The sequence below is a fragment of the Leucopleurus acutus genome (genome assembly GCF_964270905.1).
Source record: "Leucopleurus acutus genome assembly, chromosome: X".
Taxonomy (NCBI): Eukaryota; Metazoa; Chordata; class Mammalia; order Artiodactyla; family Delphinidae; genus Leucopleurus; species Leucopleurus acutus.
In genome coordinates this window covers 100062926-100078972 of record NC_139148.1, presented here as the reverse complement: position 1 = coordinate 100078972, position 16047 = coordinate 100062926, and the positions used below count along the sequence as shown (strand labels likewise).

General features: G+C 39.1%; 1 protein-coding gene across 2 annotated transcripts in view; it reads right to left on the bottom strand.

Annotated features, from left to right (window-relative positions):
• The window catches only part of PLS3 (plastin 3), an 89714-nt gene that overhangs the window by 17994 nt on the left and 55673 nt on the right, over window positions 1-16047 (bottom strand). For both annotated transcript variants that reach the window (XM_082864843.1, XM_082864844.1), the window contains exons 3-5: window positions 6976-7139; window positions 839-968; window positions 198-330 (exon numbers count right to left, since the gene is read on the bottom strand). In XM_082864843.1, coding sequence (XP_082720969.1) covers window positions 198-330; window positions 839-968; window positions 6976-7139 — 427 coding nt within the window. The remainder of the gene's footprint in view (window positions 1-197; window positions 331-838; window positions 969-6975; window positions 7140-16047) is intronic.

Here is a 16047-nt window from a genome sequence, read left to right as displayed (position 1 = left end):
CTTCTCTAGGAAGAGGTCTCTGGTCTAAATGACTGAGTTTTAGATTCACCTTTGGTGGTACTTTCACGGACAGGCCTAGAGATGAAATGGGCAGAACCTAGACAAATTTCAATTCTGGCTATTCCCCGAGATGAATCCATCAAGCATCCAAAAACAACTATGTCAATTACATGGAAGACTATTTTTGGAAATCTTACCAAAGCACAATTCCATCACCAACAGCTTTGAACAGGTCATCGGTATTTGGGTTCATTGGTATGACATGTCGGCAATCTGGATCATTTTCCAAAGCTTTGTTTATCCAGTTAACGAAAGCATATTTTTCTTCCTCTAAAATTATGTGGAATAAGAAGACATTAGTTCATACTCTAGGTTAAATATTTGACTCTAAAGCCAGAAATAGTTGTTCAGGAGAGCTGTACGTTAATGTATCACAAGCCTGTTGTTATCCTCTTTGGAAACCCAGACAAGTGAATGCAACACAGTGGCTATTAGGAGCTATAAAATAAACAAAAAGAATAGAGCAGGGTTAACTGATCCTTAGAAGTTAGTTACAAAATTCTTTAAAAATTCTATTTATATTACTGTAGGGCTCTGCTGTAATAAAGCCTATCTGTGCATGTATTGTATCATGGCTCTTACAAGCTAACAAAGCCGTACAATAAATACCTGTAATGCCTTTATGGGAAGTATTAGTCCCAAGTCCAAATATAGGTCACAACGACTTCGACTGTATTATTAATTAGGAGGCAATGTATTTCTAGAGCCCCTCCTTGACATTATAGCAGGCAACCTACTCAGTTCACTGTGTTCACCTAACACATGTGAAACTATTTACCTGAGTAAGAATGCTGCGTTCCTTCACTGGACAGCTCTGAAGTTCCTCCCAGAGCACAGATCCCTTCTTTCCTATTGATTGCTTTGCGGAAGGTTTTGGCAATATCGCTGCTTTTTACCTCTTGGAAAATCTAGTAACGGAAATATGTTGTTGATTCACAATTTTCAATCAGGTACAACCATAAGCATATTTATCTTCTTTTATACTGTGGTAACCTACATTTTCCCCCATAGGTGATGAGTGTTAAAAGATAAGGCAAACTAGGCTTGAGTTTTAAGATGCTAAACAAGTACTTCAATACCGCTACCAAAAATGAAGTGCCAGAGGTCAACTGCTCACACTTGTCAAAAACATCAAGTGCCACATGCGCTGAATCCGTTTTAAGCCAAAGACTAGTGTTGTTCAAAGGCACAGGTAAATCTGTTAATTTTCTAGAACAAGGAAGGCTTTGTTCCTTTCCTGGAGAGAAAAGACTGAAGGATTCCCCCTTCTTTAAGCACGATTCATAGTGCAAAGAAAGATGAAAATTTTGGGACTTCCCTGGTGGCGCAGTGGTTAAGAATCCGTCTGCCAGTGCAGGGGACACGGGCTTGAGCCCTGCTCTGGGAAGATCCCACGTGCCGCAGAGCAACTAAGCCCGTGCGCCACAACTACTGAGCCTGTGCCCTAGAGCCCACAAGCCACAACTACTGAGCCCAAGAGCCACAACTACTGAAGCCTGTGTGCCCAGAGCCCGTGCTCCGCAATGAGAGAAGCCACTGCAATGAGAAGCCCGCGCACTGCAACGAAGAGTAGCCCCTGCTCGCTGCATCTAGAGAAAGCCTGTGCGCAGCAACTAAGACCCAACGCAGACCAAAAAAAAAAAAAAAAAAAAAAAAAAGAATAAACCCAGAAAAGAGGCTTTTCAGTGATTGAGCTTCTCTTCACAATAAGGCACATGGCTAATGAAATTAACCTGCACATTCTAATTGTACAAAAGCAGGCTGTAACGAAGCAAATTTCATACCCTACTCTAACTGCTTGACTGAATGACCGGACATTCCAAAGGTCTGCCTATACATGTCTGAAATACTGGAACTTACCTAATCTCCAATTTGTTCCTGAGCTACCAATGTGCATGGCTAAATTAGCCACTGCCAGAAAAACAAGAGCAAGATGTAGCATTTTCATAAAAACTTCTTTAAAACATGTTTAGAACACAATAGACTTATCGAAAGAAACTTACGGCCCTAATGGAAAAGTTGCTGAGCAAACAGAAGATAACCCAAAGGCCTTTAACATTACTGACAAGTACATACTCACAAACACACCTCAGGAGGGGTAGCCTATGTTTGAAGGCCATAGAACAGGGTCACCGTATTTAGCAGTTCAGGCTGTGTCTACGAGAGCAGGCATGAGTAGAAGCTGAAATCCAGCCCATGCTCCCCTAAGCAGGCCTGGTGTCTAGTGCAAGACTGTGGCAGGCAGAAAGAGGAGTGACTTTTTACATTTAGTCTCTCCAGGAGAGCATCTTTTTGTAATTAATCAACTGAGACAGACTCTTTCTAACTGGTAGGAAAGTTGCTGTAGCCCCATCACAAAGTCATCTTTTCCTGTTACCGTCCTGAAATCCTGGCCTTCCTTGGACTTATAAACCCAATTTTATTTAGGAAAATAGTTAGTAAGCAGTAAGTTTTACAAAATCAAGCTTACTCAATTTCCATAGCTGTGATTTTGTGCTATACCTGTAATTTCAGAGGTAGACTCAGAATGTGTGCGCGCGCGTCTATGTCTGTATATGTATATAGACACACACACACTGACTACTCTAAATATTACACACAGCCAATGAAATCACTCTTCCTCCTCTCTGGCCATTATACTGACTCCTGTTAAGTATCCATAATGTGGAACTGACTCATGTACTCTGGGTAATTTCAAATTATTAAAATTATTTTTACTCACACTGATTCCACCTGTAATTTCATTTAATTTACCTTACCTTCCAAGCCAAGATTAGACAACAAAATGGTTACTTGGGAATATAGCAATCTTAACTGTGATGCATTTTGTTCCCACAGCTCCCTCTTTGATAACTATACGTATCTGCTCAGTGGAAAAACAATATTTACTATTCTACCTCATTCTGAACTTTACTTCATTTAGTATAACACTGTGTAGTAAATTAAAATATAAAATGTGTGCTTCTCCTGACTGAGATACCATAAATCACTGGAATGACAAAAATCTCCAAAATGTGATTGCCTCGAAGCTACTACCCTCAGAATGACATATGAAAAGTTATTTTTCTTATCACGACTATTTTTGCCTTAAGGATCATTAGCTTCTAAAAATTAGGTTGTTTCCATGATCACTATTTCAGCTGAAAAACTTTGTAAACATCATGGAAAAGAGGAACAATACAAATAATAATAACTTTTAAAGAAGAATGTCTACTGTACAATATTCTAATGCAATTACTTACATAGCTCTACTTAAACTCTTGATGCTTGGGAACAACATGTTGAATACAAAGTTGCAATTAAATGAGTTAATTTTCAATTGTCTTACAAAAGTTACATGACCTTCCTTCTCTAAATATTTTAAAATAAATTCTTCTAGCCGGGCTCAAATTTTCAGTTTCATAGTATTTTCCTCTGTTCTTTAGGTTTAAAAAAATGTTAAAAGATAAGTGATAGTTGAAGATTTATGTATCTGTTAAATTGATTCACTACGTGAGAATTTGCATTTTATTTTCTACTTTAGTAAAGGAATCAGTCGAGTGGATGATAAAGCAATTTGAGTATAAGCCTTGGCTTTACAAGAATCTCTGAAATCAGAGACAGCACCAGGCCAACTACTGTGCTGGAGAGTTGTCAATGAATCTTTTCAAAGCTGCCCGTGGTGATACTAATGAGCTCACTGTTTCATGCTGTTTTCCCTCCATGAGGAGGGACTTGCTTTATCATGTGTGAACAAACTCCTGGTGTACACTGCTCACTCTGGTTCTATATATCTTTTCCAGTCTCTTTTATGAAACGTATATGTTTCTTATTCCTTTCAAAAGTGTCATCATCTTCCTAGATCAGCACTAGTGGCCAAACCAAAGCAATGCAGAGGCACAGGACTTAAGAAGGAAAGATTTTAGAATGAATTGCAAAAAAATACGGACTGGCTTCCAGTGTTTGAGGCTTGTTTCCAACGCAGCAGGTTTGAATTTTTACTTTTCGGGGAATCTGTTGTAGGCCTAAACTTAGTAATAATAGGAAAAGAACACTGCCTTTTTAATAAATAGAAATAACTACCAACAACTAACACCTGTATAGCATTTGCTATATACCGGGTATGGTTCTAAGCTACTTAATCCTATGAGGTCGGTAATATTAGTAAAAGTTCTAAAACAGGTCAATAACTTATTACCATTATGTAAGAGCAAGGTTCTCACTGTGAAAATAAGAGTTTAATGCAGATTTCTCTGCTGAAAGAACTTATCGCCATACCAATCTTTTTACAGATGAAGTAAAAAACCCCACTATTGGGCTTCCCTGGTGGCGCAGTGGTTGGGAGTCTGCCTACCGATGTGGGGGACGTGGGTTCGTGCCCCGGTCCGGGAGGATCCCACGTGCCGCGGAGCGGCTGGGTCCATGAGCCATGGCCGCTGAGCCTGCGCGTCCGGAGCCTGTGCTCCGCAAGGGGAGAGGCCGCCAACAGTGAGAGGCCGGCGTACCGCAAAAAACAAAACAAAACAAACAAACAAACAAAAACCCCACTATTACCTCGGAAGTATAAAAATCCAGTAATTTAGTTTTGAAATACTTAGAAGAAATAAGATCAGTTAATATATTTAATTTTAACACGTGAAGTTTACATATGATTTGGGGGCTCTTTTCTGCCATATATATATATTCTTCTCCAAAATTAATATAAACATGTTGTTTGTAGCCTGGTTTGCAATTAACACCTCTTAGGTAGCAATTTAAAATAAAACCCAAAAATCTAACATGCAAGAACATGTTTACTTCTATTTCCTTATGTTAATCCCTGACAGGAATAATGTGCTTCCTCTTGCTCAGGTAACTAGGATCTACCCATACTTTGTCTGACAATTTGTAAGATGTTTCATTGATGACAAGGCAGATGGGAGTGGACAGACATTTGGTTGGTTACATACCCATCTTTCTTTCAGTACAGTCACGGTGGTATCATTCTGAAACTTCATGTGGGTTATTTTACTGTCCTTCAGATTTCAAATTTCTTGAATAGAAGGGAGGTAACCGGAAAAAGCCACTAGTCCCCTGTGTAATGTTGGGCAAGTCACTTCCTTTTTCAGGAACCCAGGTTTTTTTAATTTGAAAAATGAAGGAGTATAAACATATTGATTTCTTCCAATTCTAAAATATACATTTTAACCAACAAGGTCCTCATTAGTATTTTATTTTTTAAAAAAATCCCTGGTGATGCCAAAATTATTATGCCTGTTATTCACTTTTTAAGAAAATACTAGGGTAATCACAGCCTTCACTTAAGAGCCACAAACAGCTGTGTGGAATCAGCAACGTTTCAAAATATACAAAATTAAATATTTCCCTAAGATGATTTTTCTCAAAGACAATTTCATAACTGTGTCCTTCATAATACTGGCACACTGCAAATCTTGATTATTTAAGTCTGTTCTTTTTAGTAGATTAAAAAATTCTGAGCAGAAAATTATATCAAAAATAAGTGATCATAGTTATCTACTGCTCTAAGCTGTTTTAAACTCACAATTAAACATGCAGTTACAAGGGAGGCAAGTTATACATCAGAGGACATGCAAGCGCTCATATTGCAAGTCAATTGCAACTTACTATTGAACATAGGATTCGAAACAAAAGGCTTTGGCAATAACTGGAGACAAAAAATGGTGGGGAGGAGATCAGTATTTCAAAAGGAGATGGCAAGAACTATAGCATTATAGTTATGAAATATGTCTGCATTTTTAAAAAAAGTAACACTCCCCTCCTCCCAGCCACGCCCTGCCCTGCCCCACCCCCAGGCAAATGCTATCAGTTGAGTAGACACCACTACTTAGTCAATTTGCTTCTGGAACTCTCAAGGTGTTCTAAAAGGGTTAATTCTAGTTGGAAAAAACATCAGAATTTCACCTCCTTTACTGAGCTATGGTTACTGATGGGAGTATACGCTATCATTTCAGGTGTCTTGGGGCAAAAACAAACGTGGAAAAGGATAGGAGTGCTAGAAAGTTTGTAATAAGTATTAGGCACTAATTACCTATCTGCAATATATATAAGGAATGCCAAATTCGATCTAGTCAAACTCAGCCTTAAATGAATAATAAATAAAAACAATAAAATCTTAAGTGTCCTTAACTGAGGGGAGAGGCAACAGCTATTCTTTAATGTATATCTCAAATACCTTGTTAATGAATATGGATGGAAAATGCCGTACGTCTAGAAAAACCTTGACCCTGCTAGTTAGCAGCTAAAAGCATTAGGCTTCAATAGTGAGTACCACACATACACTCTCTACGCACTGAGTATGGAACACTAGGTGCTTGGGGGTAGAGGAATTAAGAAATCAGCCCCTAACCTTGAAGAGTATTTGATGATACTAGAGAAGAAAACAAGAATTTTAAGTGCCTCTTCCAATGGACCAAAAAGATGTGCTTCTAACTTTTAATTATCAAAATCATCATCCTAGGGAAAACGGTACAGTTAACTACTACTACCACAAGAGTAGCAAACATCTTTTTAATCAGAAAGTTCAACTCAGGAAGCATCCAAGACTGTGAGTCAGGGTGTATCGTTAAAATTTGGGAGTACACTGTTCCCGATAGAAAAAGCACTTGGAGGATGTCATTTCACACCTTGAAAAATGCCCTTTAATGATGCCCCCAAAGGAAACTGTTCACCTTACACAGTGAGCAGAGCGTTATATCTTTGATTCTGTAAGTGTTCTTTTCTTGATTCTTTTGTTAAGATATTCTAATGGCTAAAAGAATGAACTAAATGTAGTGGGTGGGATGAGAGAAATTTTATTAGTTATAACAGTACTACTATGATATATTTAGGAACTTAATAGGACTTAACTACTAAAAGACCCCACAAGACAAAGGAGCAATCATCACTTCTAATAATGGTAGGTCTTCACATACTTACATAAACAAATTCGTCAAAACTTATCTTCCCATCTTTATTCCTGTCACCATCCAGCATGAGTTTTTGAATAATTTCTCTCACTTTATATCCCGGTAATGGCATATTAGCTTCCTTGAAAAGCTCATGAAGTTCATAGTCACAGATGAATCCATTGCTGTTGAGATCTTTGTAAAAAGGGAGACCAAGCAAAAACGGAAACAAATTAACCTATTAGAGTATTTTTCTTCATTTTAGGCTCAGTTCATAAGCTCGCCTAAATACAATGTTTTTCTTTCTTATTGTTTGGTACCTAAGGCTGTTTGAAAGGGAAATGCAAATTTTAACTGAAAGGGCATGGTTTACATCATGTTTTTAATGTTTTAAACAGTGTATAAGTAGCTTTACTTAAAAATAGCATCCCTAATTTTAAGAAAGCATGGCTGCTGAATAAAATTATTATTAAATCATAAAGCTGACAGGACTTTAAAAATTAAACAATTAATATATTATACACCAATAAAACACTGCCATGGTATAAAACATTTTCTACTGTAGCTATTTAGAAGCTTTATGCCCCTTATTCTCCCCTTAGTCTAATAGAACAGTTTATGAATTAATGCTGATTATATTACATAGTACGTCTGAAATTACAATACCATCTTCAGTGCCAATTTTTTCAAGAGTTAATGTAAATAAACGTTTAGCCAAAACAAATATAGAGTTCATAAAAATAAATGCAGTCATGAGTAATACAAATGTATAAATAACTTTTAAATTTTTGTGCTTTCATAACTTAACACTGTATCTAAGTGCTAATGAGCTTTATTCTGAAACTGTTAAAAATGGGGGAAAAAAACTGATCAATGACAAAAAGTTAATTTATCGGAAAAGAGGGCTAATGTCCTGAGGGTTATAATCACTTGGGTATATTTTTTTAGTAAAGACAGTTGGACTTTCAACAGCAATTTCAAATACTTATTGTTCAAAAATGTTTTTTATTCCTTAGGTCCTCCACTGATTTTCATATATAAATTTAATTATAATAAAGGGAAGCAATCTGAATAGAGAAATGACTCAAGATGAACACAACACCATTCAAGAAAATGTACTATGAAGTTAATCTATTTGATATATTACTGCTTAAAAACTGTACCAGATACTGTTCCTGGGATCGGGGATACTGCAATCAATGAAAGAAAGTCTTGCTGTACAAAAGTTCACATTCTAATGACAACTAATAAGCAAATAACATATAACATAAGGTATGATTATAAACATAATGTAATATGACATAAGTGCTATGAAGAAAAATAAAGAGGGGTTAGGGGTTAGACTAGAGGCTATTTTGCCCCCCAGGGAATATTCAGAAATGTCTGGAGACATTTTTGATTAGCACACACAGCTGGGGGTGGGGAAGACACTCCCCGCATCCAGTACATAGATGCCAGGGATGCTGCTAAATATCCCACAATGCATATGACCCTCCTTCCACAGAACTGTGTGGCCCAATATGTCAACGTTGAAGTTGAGGAACCCTGCGTTATAGTGACAGGTGGGGATGTGGGTGGTGGTGGGGGTGCTATTTAGATAGAAGGTTCAAGGACAGCCACTTTGATGAGGTTATATTTGAACGAAGACTTATGTGAGAAAAGAAAGCACATCATATGGCTATCGGGGGGGGGAATTTTAGATAGAGGAAATAGCAAATGCCAAGTCTCTGATGTGGAAGAGTGTCTGGTGTGTTTTGGGGACAGCAAAGATCCAGTATGACTTCAGCAGAGTGAGCAAAGGAGAAAATGAGAGATGAGGTCAGGGAACTGATCATAAAAGCTCTTATTAAAATATTAAATCCCCTGTATGAAACCAATACATTGAAAGCTGATGATATTGTTATGTTTACTTTTAATGAAGTATATGATTTTAGAGTCAAATATTCTTAAACATAGATTACCATATTTTTAATCTATCAATTAAAATATCTATACTTTTAAAGCATCATCACCAAACTACCCAACACTTCTGAAAACCACTAATATTTCCTTTGAGGTAAAGCACTTGATTCCCCTAGGGCACATCTTCAAGTTGTTTTGCTTTGAACTTATAAAAGGCCATACATCAAACACTTGATTAGTAAAGTGTTTATATGCAGAAATCAATCCAGCAACAACATCTGCAGCTGCTAAGAAGAACAAAGTAATTCACGTGGCACTGTGGCAGGATTTTAGCAATTTTTGATGAGTGAAATTCGTGGGTTTCAATACACCTTCTCCTATGCATGTACCAGTCTATTTCTCCCATTTTCTTTAAAAAGTTAAAAGAGAGCTCAGTACTAGAGAGTTAAGTGTGACAAAGTGAAAGAAACACAGCATAGATGAAGGGACACAACAAGAGAGAGTAATAGGACACCAGATCTAATTTCATCTTGGCTACTAATTTGCCCAAGTCATCTCTCCAGATCTTAGTTTTCTCATCTGTAAAAGGAGGACTTTAGATCAAATGATCTCTAACGTCCCCTTTTAGCTCAAAAAACTGGAGATAGGGCTTCCCTGGTGGCACAGTGGTTGAGAGTCCGCCTGCCGATGCAGGGGACACGGGTTCGTGCCCTGGTCCGGGAAGATTTCACATGCCGCAGAGCGGCTGGGCCCGTGAGCCATGGCCGCTGAGCCTGCGCGTCCGGAGCCTGTGCTCCGCAATGGGAGAGGCCACAACAGTGAGAGGCCCGCGTATGGCCAAAAAAAAAAAAAAAAAAAAAAAAACCAACTGGAGATAAAAACCATCATACACAGGAAAAACAAATATAGAGTAATAACATTCTGATCACTACTATACCTCAGTATCTAAATACTATATTCCTTCATTTTATGATATGTTTAGAGAAGGAGATAGCTTATTCCTTGCAACTATCAAAACTCTTTCCAAGAGATCAAGGTGGCAGAAGAGTAAGCCATGGAGATCACCTTCCTCCCCACAAATACATCAGAAATACACCTACATGTGGAACAACACCTACAGAACACCTACTGAACGCTGGAAGAAGCCCTCAGACCTCCCAAAAGCAAGAAACTCCCCACGTACCTGGGTAGGGAAAAAGAAAAAAGAAAAAACAGAGACAAAAGAATAGGGATGGGACCTGTACCAGTGGGAGGGAGCTGTGAAGGAGGAAAGGTTTCCACACACTAGGAAGGCCCTTCGCGGGCGGAGACTGCGGGTGGCGGAGGGGGGAAGCTTCGGAGCCACGGAGGAGAGCACAGCAACAGGGGGGCGGAGGGCAAAGCGGAGAGATTCCCGCACAGAAGATTGGTGCCCACCAGCACTCACCAGCCCGAGAGGCTTGTCTGCTCACCTGCCGGGGTGGGCAGGGCTGGGAGCTGAGGTTCGGGTTTTGGAGATCAGATCCCAGGGAGCAGACTGGGGTTGGCTGCGTGAACACAGCCTGAAGGGTGCTAGTGCGCCATAGCTAGCCGGGAGGGAGTCCGGGAAAAAGTCTGGACCTGCCTAAGAGGCAAGAGACCACTGTGTTGGGGTGCGCGAGGAGAGGGGATTCATAGCGCCACCAAAATGAGCTGCAGAGATGGGTGCGAGCCACGGCTATCAGCTTGGACCCCAGAGGCAGGCATGAGACGCTAAGGCTGCTGCTGCCGCCACCAAGAAGCCTGAGTGCGAGCACAGGTCACTGTCCCAACATCCACTCCGGGGAGCCTGTGCAGCCCGCCACTGCCAGGGTCCCGGGATCCAGGGACAACTTCCCCGGGAGAACAAACCGCATGCTTCAGGCTGTTGCAATGTCACGCTGGCCTCTGCCCCCGCAGGCTCTCCCCGCATTCCGTACACCTCCCTTCCCTAGGCCTGAGTGAGTCAGAGCCCCCTAATCAGCTGCTCCTTTAACCCCGTCCTGTCTGAGTGAAGAACGGATGCCCTCAGGCGACCTACACACAGAGGCGGGGCCAAATCCAAAGCTGAATCTCAGGAGCGAACAAAGAAGAAAAAGGGAGATCTCTCCCAGCAGCCTCAGGAGCAGTGGATTAAATCTCCACAATCAACCTGATGTACCTGCATCTGTGGAATACCTGAATAGACAACGAATCATCCCAAAATTGAGGCGGTGGACTTTGGGAACAATGAAATATATATATTTCTTTATTGATTTGGTTGCTCTCTTCCTTTACATATATATATATGTGTATATTTATATTTTCTCTTTTTGTGAGTGTGTATGTGTATGCTTCTTTGTGTGACTTTGTCTGTATAGCTTCGCTTTTACCATTTGTCCTAGGGTTCTGTATGTCCGTTTTGCTTTTTATTTAAGTATAGTTTTTAGCACTTGTTATCATTGGTGGATTTGTTTTTTGGTTTGGTTGCTCTCTTCTTTCTTTCGTTTTATTCCTTTTAAATTTCTTAATAATTATTTTTTTTATTTTAATAACTTTATTTTTCTCTTTCTTTCTTTTTTTCTGAGCCGTGTGGCTGACAGGGTCTTGGTGCTCCAACCAGGTGTCAGGCCTGTGCCTCTGAGGTGGGAGAGCCAAGTTCAGGCCATGGGTCCACCAGAGACCTCCTGGCTCCACATAATACGAATCAGCAAAACTTCTCCCAGGGATCTCCATCTCAATGCTAAGACCCAGCTCCACTCGACAACCAGTAAGCTACAGTGCTGGACACCCTATGCCAAACAACTAACAAGACAGGAACACAACCTCACCCATTAGCAGAGAGGCTGCCTAAAATCATAATAAGGTCACAGACACCCCAAAACACACCAGCAAACGCGGTCCTGCCCACCAGAAACACAAGATCCAGCCTCATCCACCAAACACAGGCACTAGTCCCCTCCACAAGGAAGCCTACACCACAACCCACTGAACCAACCTTAGCCACTGGGGACAGACACCAAAAACAATGGGAACTACAAACCTGCAGTCTGCGAAAAGGAGACCCCAAACAGTAAGTTAAGCAAAATGAGAAGACAGAGAAACACACAGCAGATGAAGAAGCAAGGAGCAAGGTAAAAACCCACCAGACCAAACTAATGAAGAGGAAATAGGCAGTCTACCTGAAAAAGAATTCAGAGTAATGATAGTAAAGATGATCCAAAATCCTGGAAATAGAATAGACAAAATATAAGAAACATTTAACAAGGATCTAGAAGAACTAAAGAGGAAACAAGCAATGATGAACAACACAATAAATGAAATTAAAAATACTCTAGAAGGGATCAATGGCAGAATAACTGAGGCAGAAGAATGGGTAAGTGACCTGGAAGATAAAATAGTGGAAATAACTACTGCAGAGAAGAATAAAGCAAAAAAAAATGAAAAGAACTGAGGACAGTCTCAGAGACCTCTGGGACATTAAACGCACCAACATTCGAATTATAGGGGTCCCAGAAGAAGAAGAGAAAAAGAAAGGGACTGAGAAAATATTTGAAGAGATTATATTGAAAACTTCTCTAATATGGGAAAGGAAATAGTTAATCAAGTCCAGGAAGAGCAGAGAGTCCCATACAGGATAAATCCAAGGAAAAACACGCCAAGACACATATTAATTAAACTACAAAACATTCAATACAAAGAAAAAATATTCAAAGTAGCAAGGGAAAAACAACAAATAACATACAAGGGGATCCCCATAAGGTTAACAGCTGATCTTTCAGCAGAAACTCTGCAAGCCAGAAAGGAGTGGCAGGACATATTTAAAGTGATGAAAGGGAAAAACCTACAACCAAGATTACTCTACCCAGAAAGGATCTCATTCAGATTTGATGGAGAAATTAAAACCTTTACAGACAAGCAAAAACTAAGAGAATTCAGCACCACCAAACCAGCTTTACAACAAATGCTAAAGGAATTTCTCTAGGCAGGAAATACAAGAGAAGGAAAAGACCTACAGTAACAAACCCAAAACAATTAAGAAACTGGTAAATAGGAACATATGTATTGATAATTACCTTAAATGTAAATGGATTAAATGCTCCAACCAAAAGACATAGACTGGCTGAATGGATACAAAAACAAGACCCATATATATGCTGTCTACAAGAGACCCACTTCAAACCTAGGGACACATACAGACTGAAAGTGAGGGGATGGAAAAAGATATTCCATGCAAATGGAAATCAAAAGGAAGCTGGAGTAGCAATTTTCATATCAGACAAAATAGACTTTAAAATAAAGACTATTACAAGAGACAAAGAAGGACACTACATAATGATCAAGGGATTGATCCAAAAAGAAGATATAACAATTGTAAATATTTATGCACCCAACATAGGAGCATCTCAATACATAAGGTAAATACTAACAGCCATAAAAGGGGAAATCGACAGTAACACAATCATAGTGGGGGACTTTTAACACCCCACTTTCACCCATGGACAGATCATCCAAAATGAAAATAAATAAGGAAACACAAGCTTTAAATGGTACATTAAACAAGATGGACTTAACTGATATTTATAGGACATTCCATCCAAAAACAACAGAATACACTTTCTTCTCAAGTGCTCAGGAAACATTCGCCAGGATAGATCATACCTTGGGTCACAAATCAAGTCTTGGTAAATTTAAGAAAACTGAAATCATATCAAGCATCATTTCCAACCACAATGCTATGAGACTAGATATCAATTGCAGGAAAAAATCTGTAAAAAATACAAACACATGGAAGCTAAACAATACACCTCTTAATAACCAAGAGATCACTGAAGAAATCAAGGAGGAAATCAAGAAATACCTAGAAACAAATGACAATGAAAACACGATGGCCCAAAACCTATGGGATGCAGCAAAAGCAATTCTAAGAGGGAAGGTTATAGCAATACAATCCTACTACGAAACAAGAAACATCTCAAATAAACAACCTAACCTTATAACTAAAGCAATTAGAGAAAGAAGAACAAAAAAATACGAAACTTAGCAGAAGGAACGAAATCATAAAGATCAGATCAGATAAATGAAAAAGAAATGAAGGAAACAATAGCAAAGATCAATAAAACTAAAAGCCAGTTCTTTGAGAAGATAAACAAAACTGATAAACCATTAGCCAGACTCATCAAGAAAAAAAGGGAGAAGACTCAAATCAACAGAATTAGAAATGAAAAAGAAGTAACAACTGACACTGCAGAAATACAAAGGATCATGAGAGATTACTAAAAGCAACTCTATGCCAACAATATGGACAACCTGGAAGAAATGGACAAATTCTTAGAAAAGCACAACCTTCTGAGACTGAATCAGAAAGAAATAGAAAATATGAACAGACCAATCACAAGAACTGAAATTGAGACTGTGATTAAAAATCTTCCAAAAGGGCTTCCCTGGTGGTGCAGTGATTGAGAGTACGCCTGCAGATGCAGGGGACACGGGTTCATGCCCCGGTCCGGGAGGATCCCACATGCCGCGGAGCGGCTGGGCCCGTGAGCAATGGCCGCTGAGTCTGCACGTCCGGAGCCTGTGCTCAGCAGCGGGAGAGGCCACAACAGTGAGAGGCCTGCGTACCGCAAAAAAAAAAAAAAAAAAAAAAATCTTCCAAACAAAAGCCCAGGACCAGACGGCTTCACAGGTGAATTCTATCAAAAATTTAGAGAAGAGCTAACACCTATCCTTCTCAAACTCGCCCAAAATATAGCAGAGGGAGGAACACTCCCAAACTCATTCTACGAGGCCACCATCAGTCTGATATCAAAACCAGACAAAGATGTCACAAAGAAAGAAAACTACAGGCCAATATCACTGTTGAACACAGATGCAAAAATCCTCAACAAAATACTAGCAAACAGAATCCAGCAGCACATTAAAAGGATCATACACCATGATCAAGTGGGGTTTATCCCAGGAATGCAAGGATTCTTCAACATACACAAATCGATCAATGTGATACACCATATTAATAAATTGAAGGATAAAAAGCTATGATCATCTCAATAGATGCAGAAAAAGCTTTTGACAAAATTCAACACCCATTTATGATAAAAACCCTCCAGAAAGTAGGCATAGAGGAACTTTCCTCAACATAATAAAGGCCATATATGACAAACCCACAGCCAACATCACCCTCAATGGTGAAAAACTGAAACCATTTCCACTAAGATCAGGAACAAGACAAGGTTGCCCACTCTTACCACTATTATTCAACATAGTTTTGGAAGTTTTAGCCACAGCAATCAGAGAAGAATAAGAAATAAAGGGAATCCAAATCAGAAAAGAAGAAGTAAAGCTGTCACTGTTTGCAGATGACATGATAGTATACATAGAGAATCCTAAAGATGCTACCAGAAAACTACTAGAGCAAATCAATGAATTTGGTAAAGTAGCAGGATACAAAATTAAGGCAGAGAAATCTCTTGCATTCCTATACCCTAATGATGAAAAATCTGAAAGAGAAATTAAGGAAACACTGCCATTTACCACTGCAACAAAAAGAATAAAATACCTAGGAATAAACCTACCTAAGGAGACAAAAGACCTGTATGCAGAAAACTATAAGACACTGATGAAAGAAATTAAAGATGATACAAACAGATGGAGAGATACACCATGTTCTTGGATTGGAAGAATCAACATTGTGAAAATGACTATACTACCCAAAGCAATCTACAGATTGTATGCAATCCCTATCAAACTACCAATGGCATTTTTCACAGAACTAGAAGAAAAAAATCACACAATTTGTATGGAAACACAAAAGAGCCCAAATAGACAAAGCAATCTTGAGAAAGAAAAACGGAGCTGGAGGAATCAGGCTTCTGGACTTCAGACTATACTACAAAGCTACAGTAATCAAGACAGTATGGTACTGGCACAAAAACAGAAATGTAGATCAATGGAACAGGGTAGAAAGCCCAGAGATAAACCCATGCACAGATGGTCATCTTATCTTTGATAAAGGAGGCAAGAATATACAATGGAGAAAAGACAGCCTCTTCAATAAGTGGTGCTGGGAAAACTGGACAGCTACTTGTAAAAGAATGAAATTAGAACACTCCCTAACACCACACACAAAAATAAACTCAAAATGGATTAAAGACCTAAATGTAAGGCCAGACACTATCAAACTCTTAGAGGAAAATATAGGCAGAACACTCTATGACGTAAATCA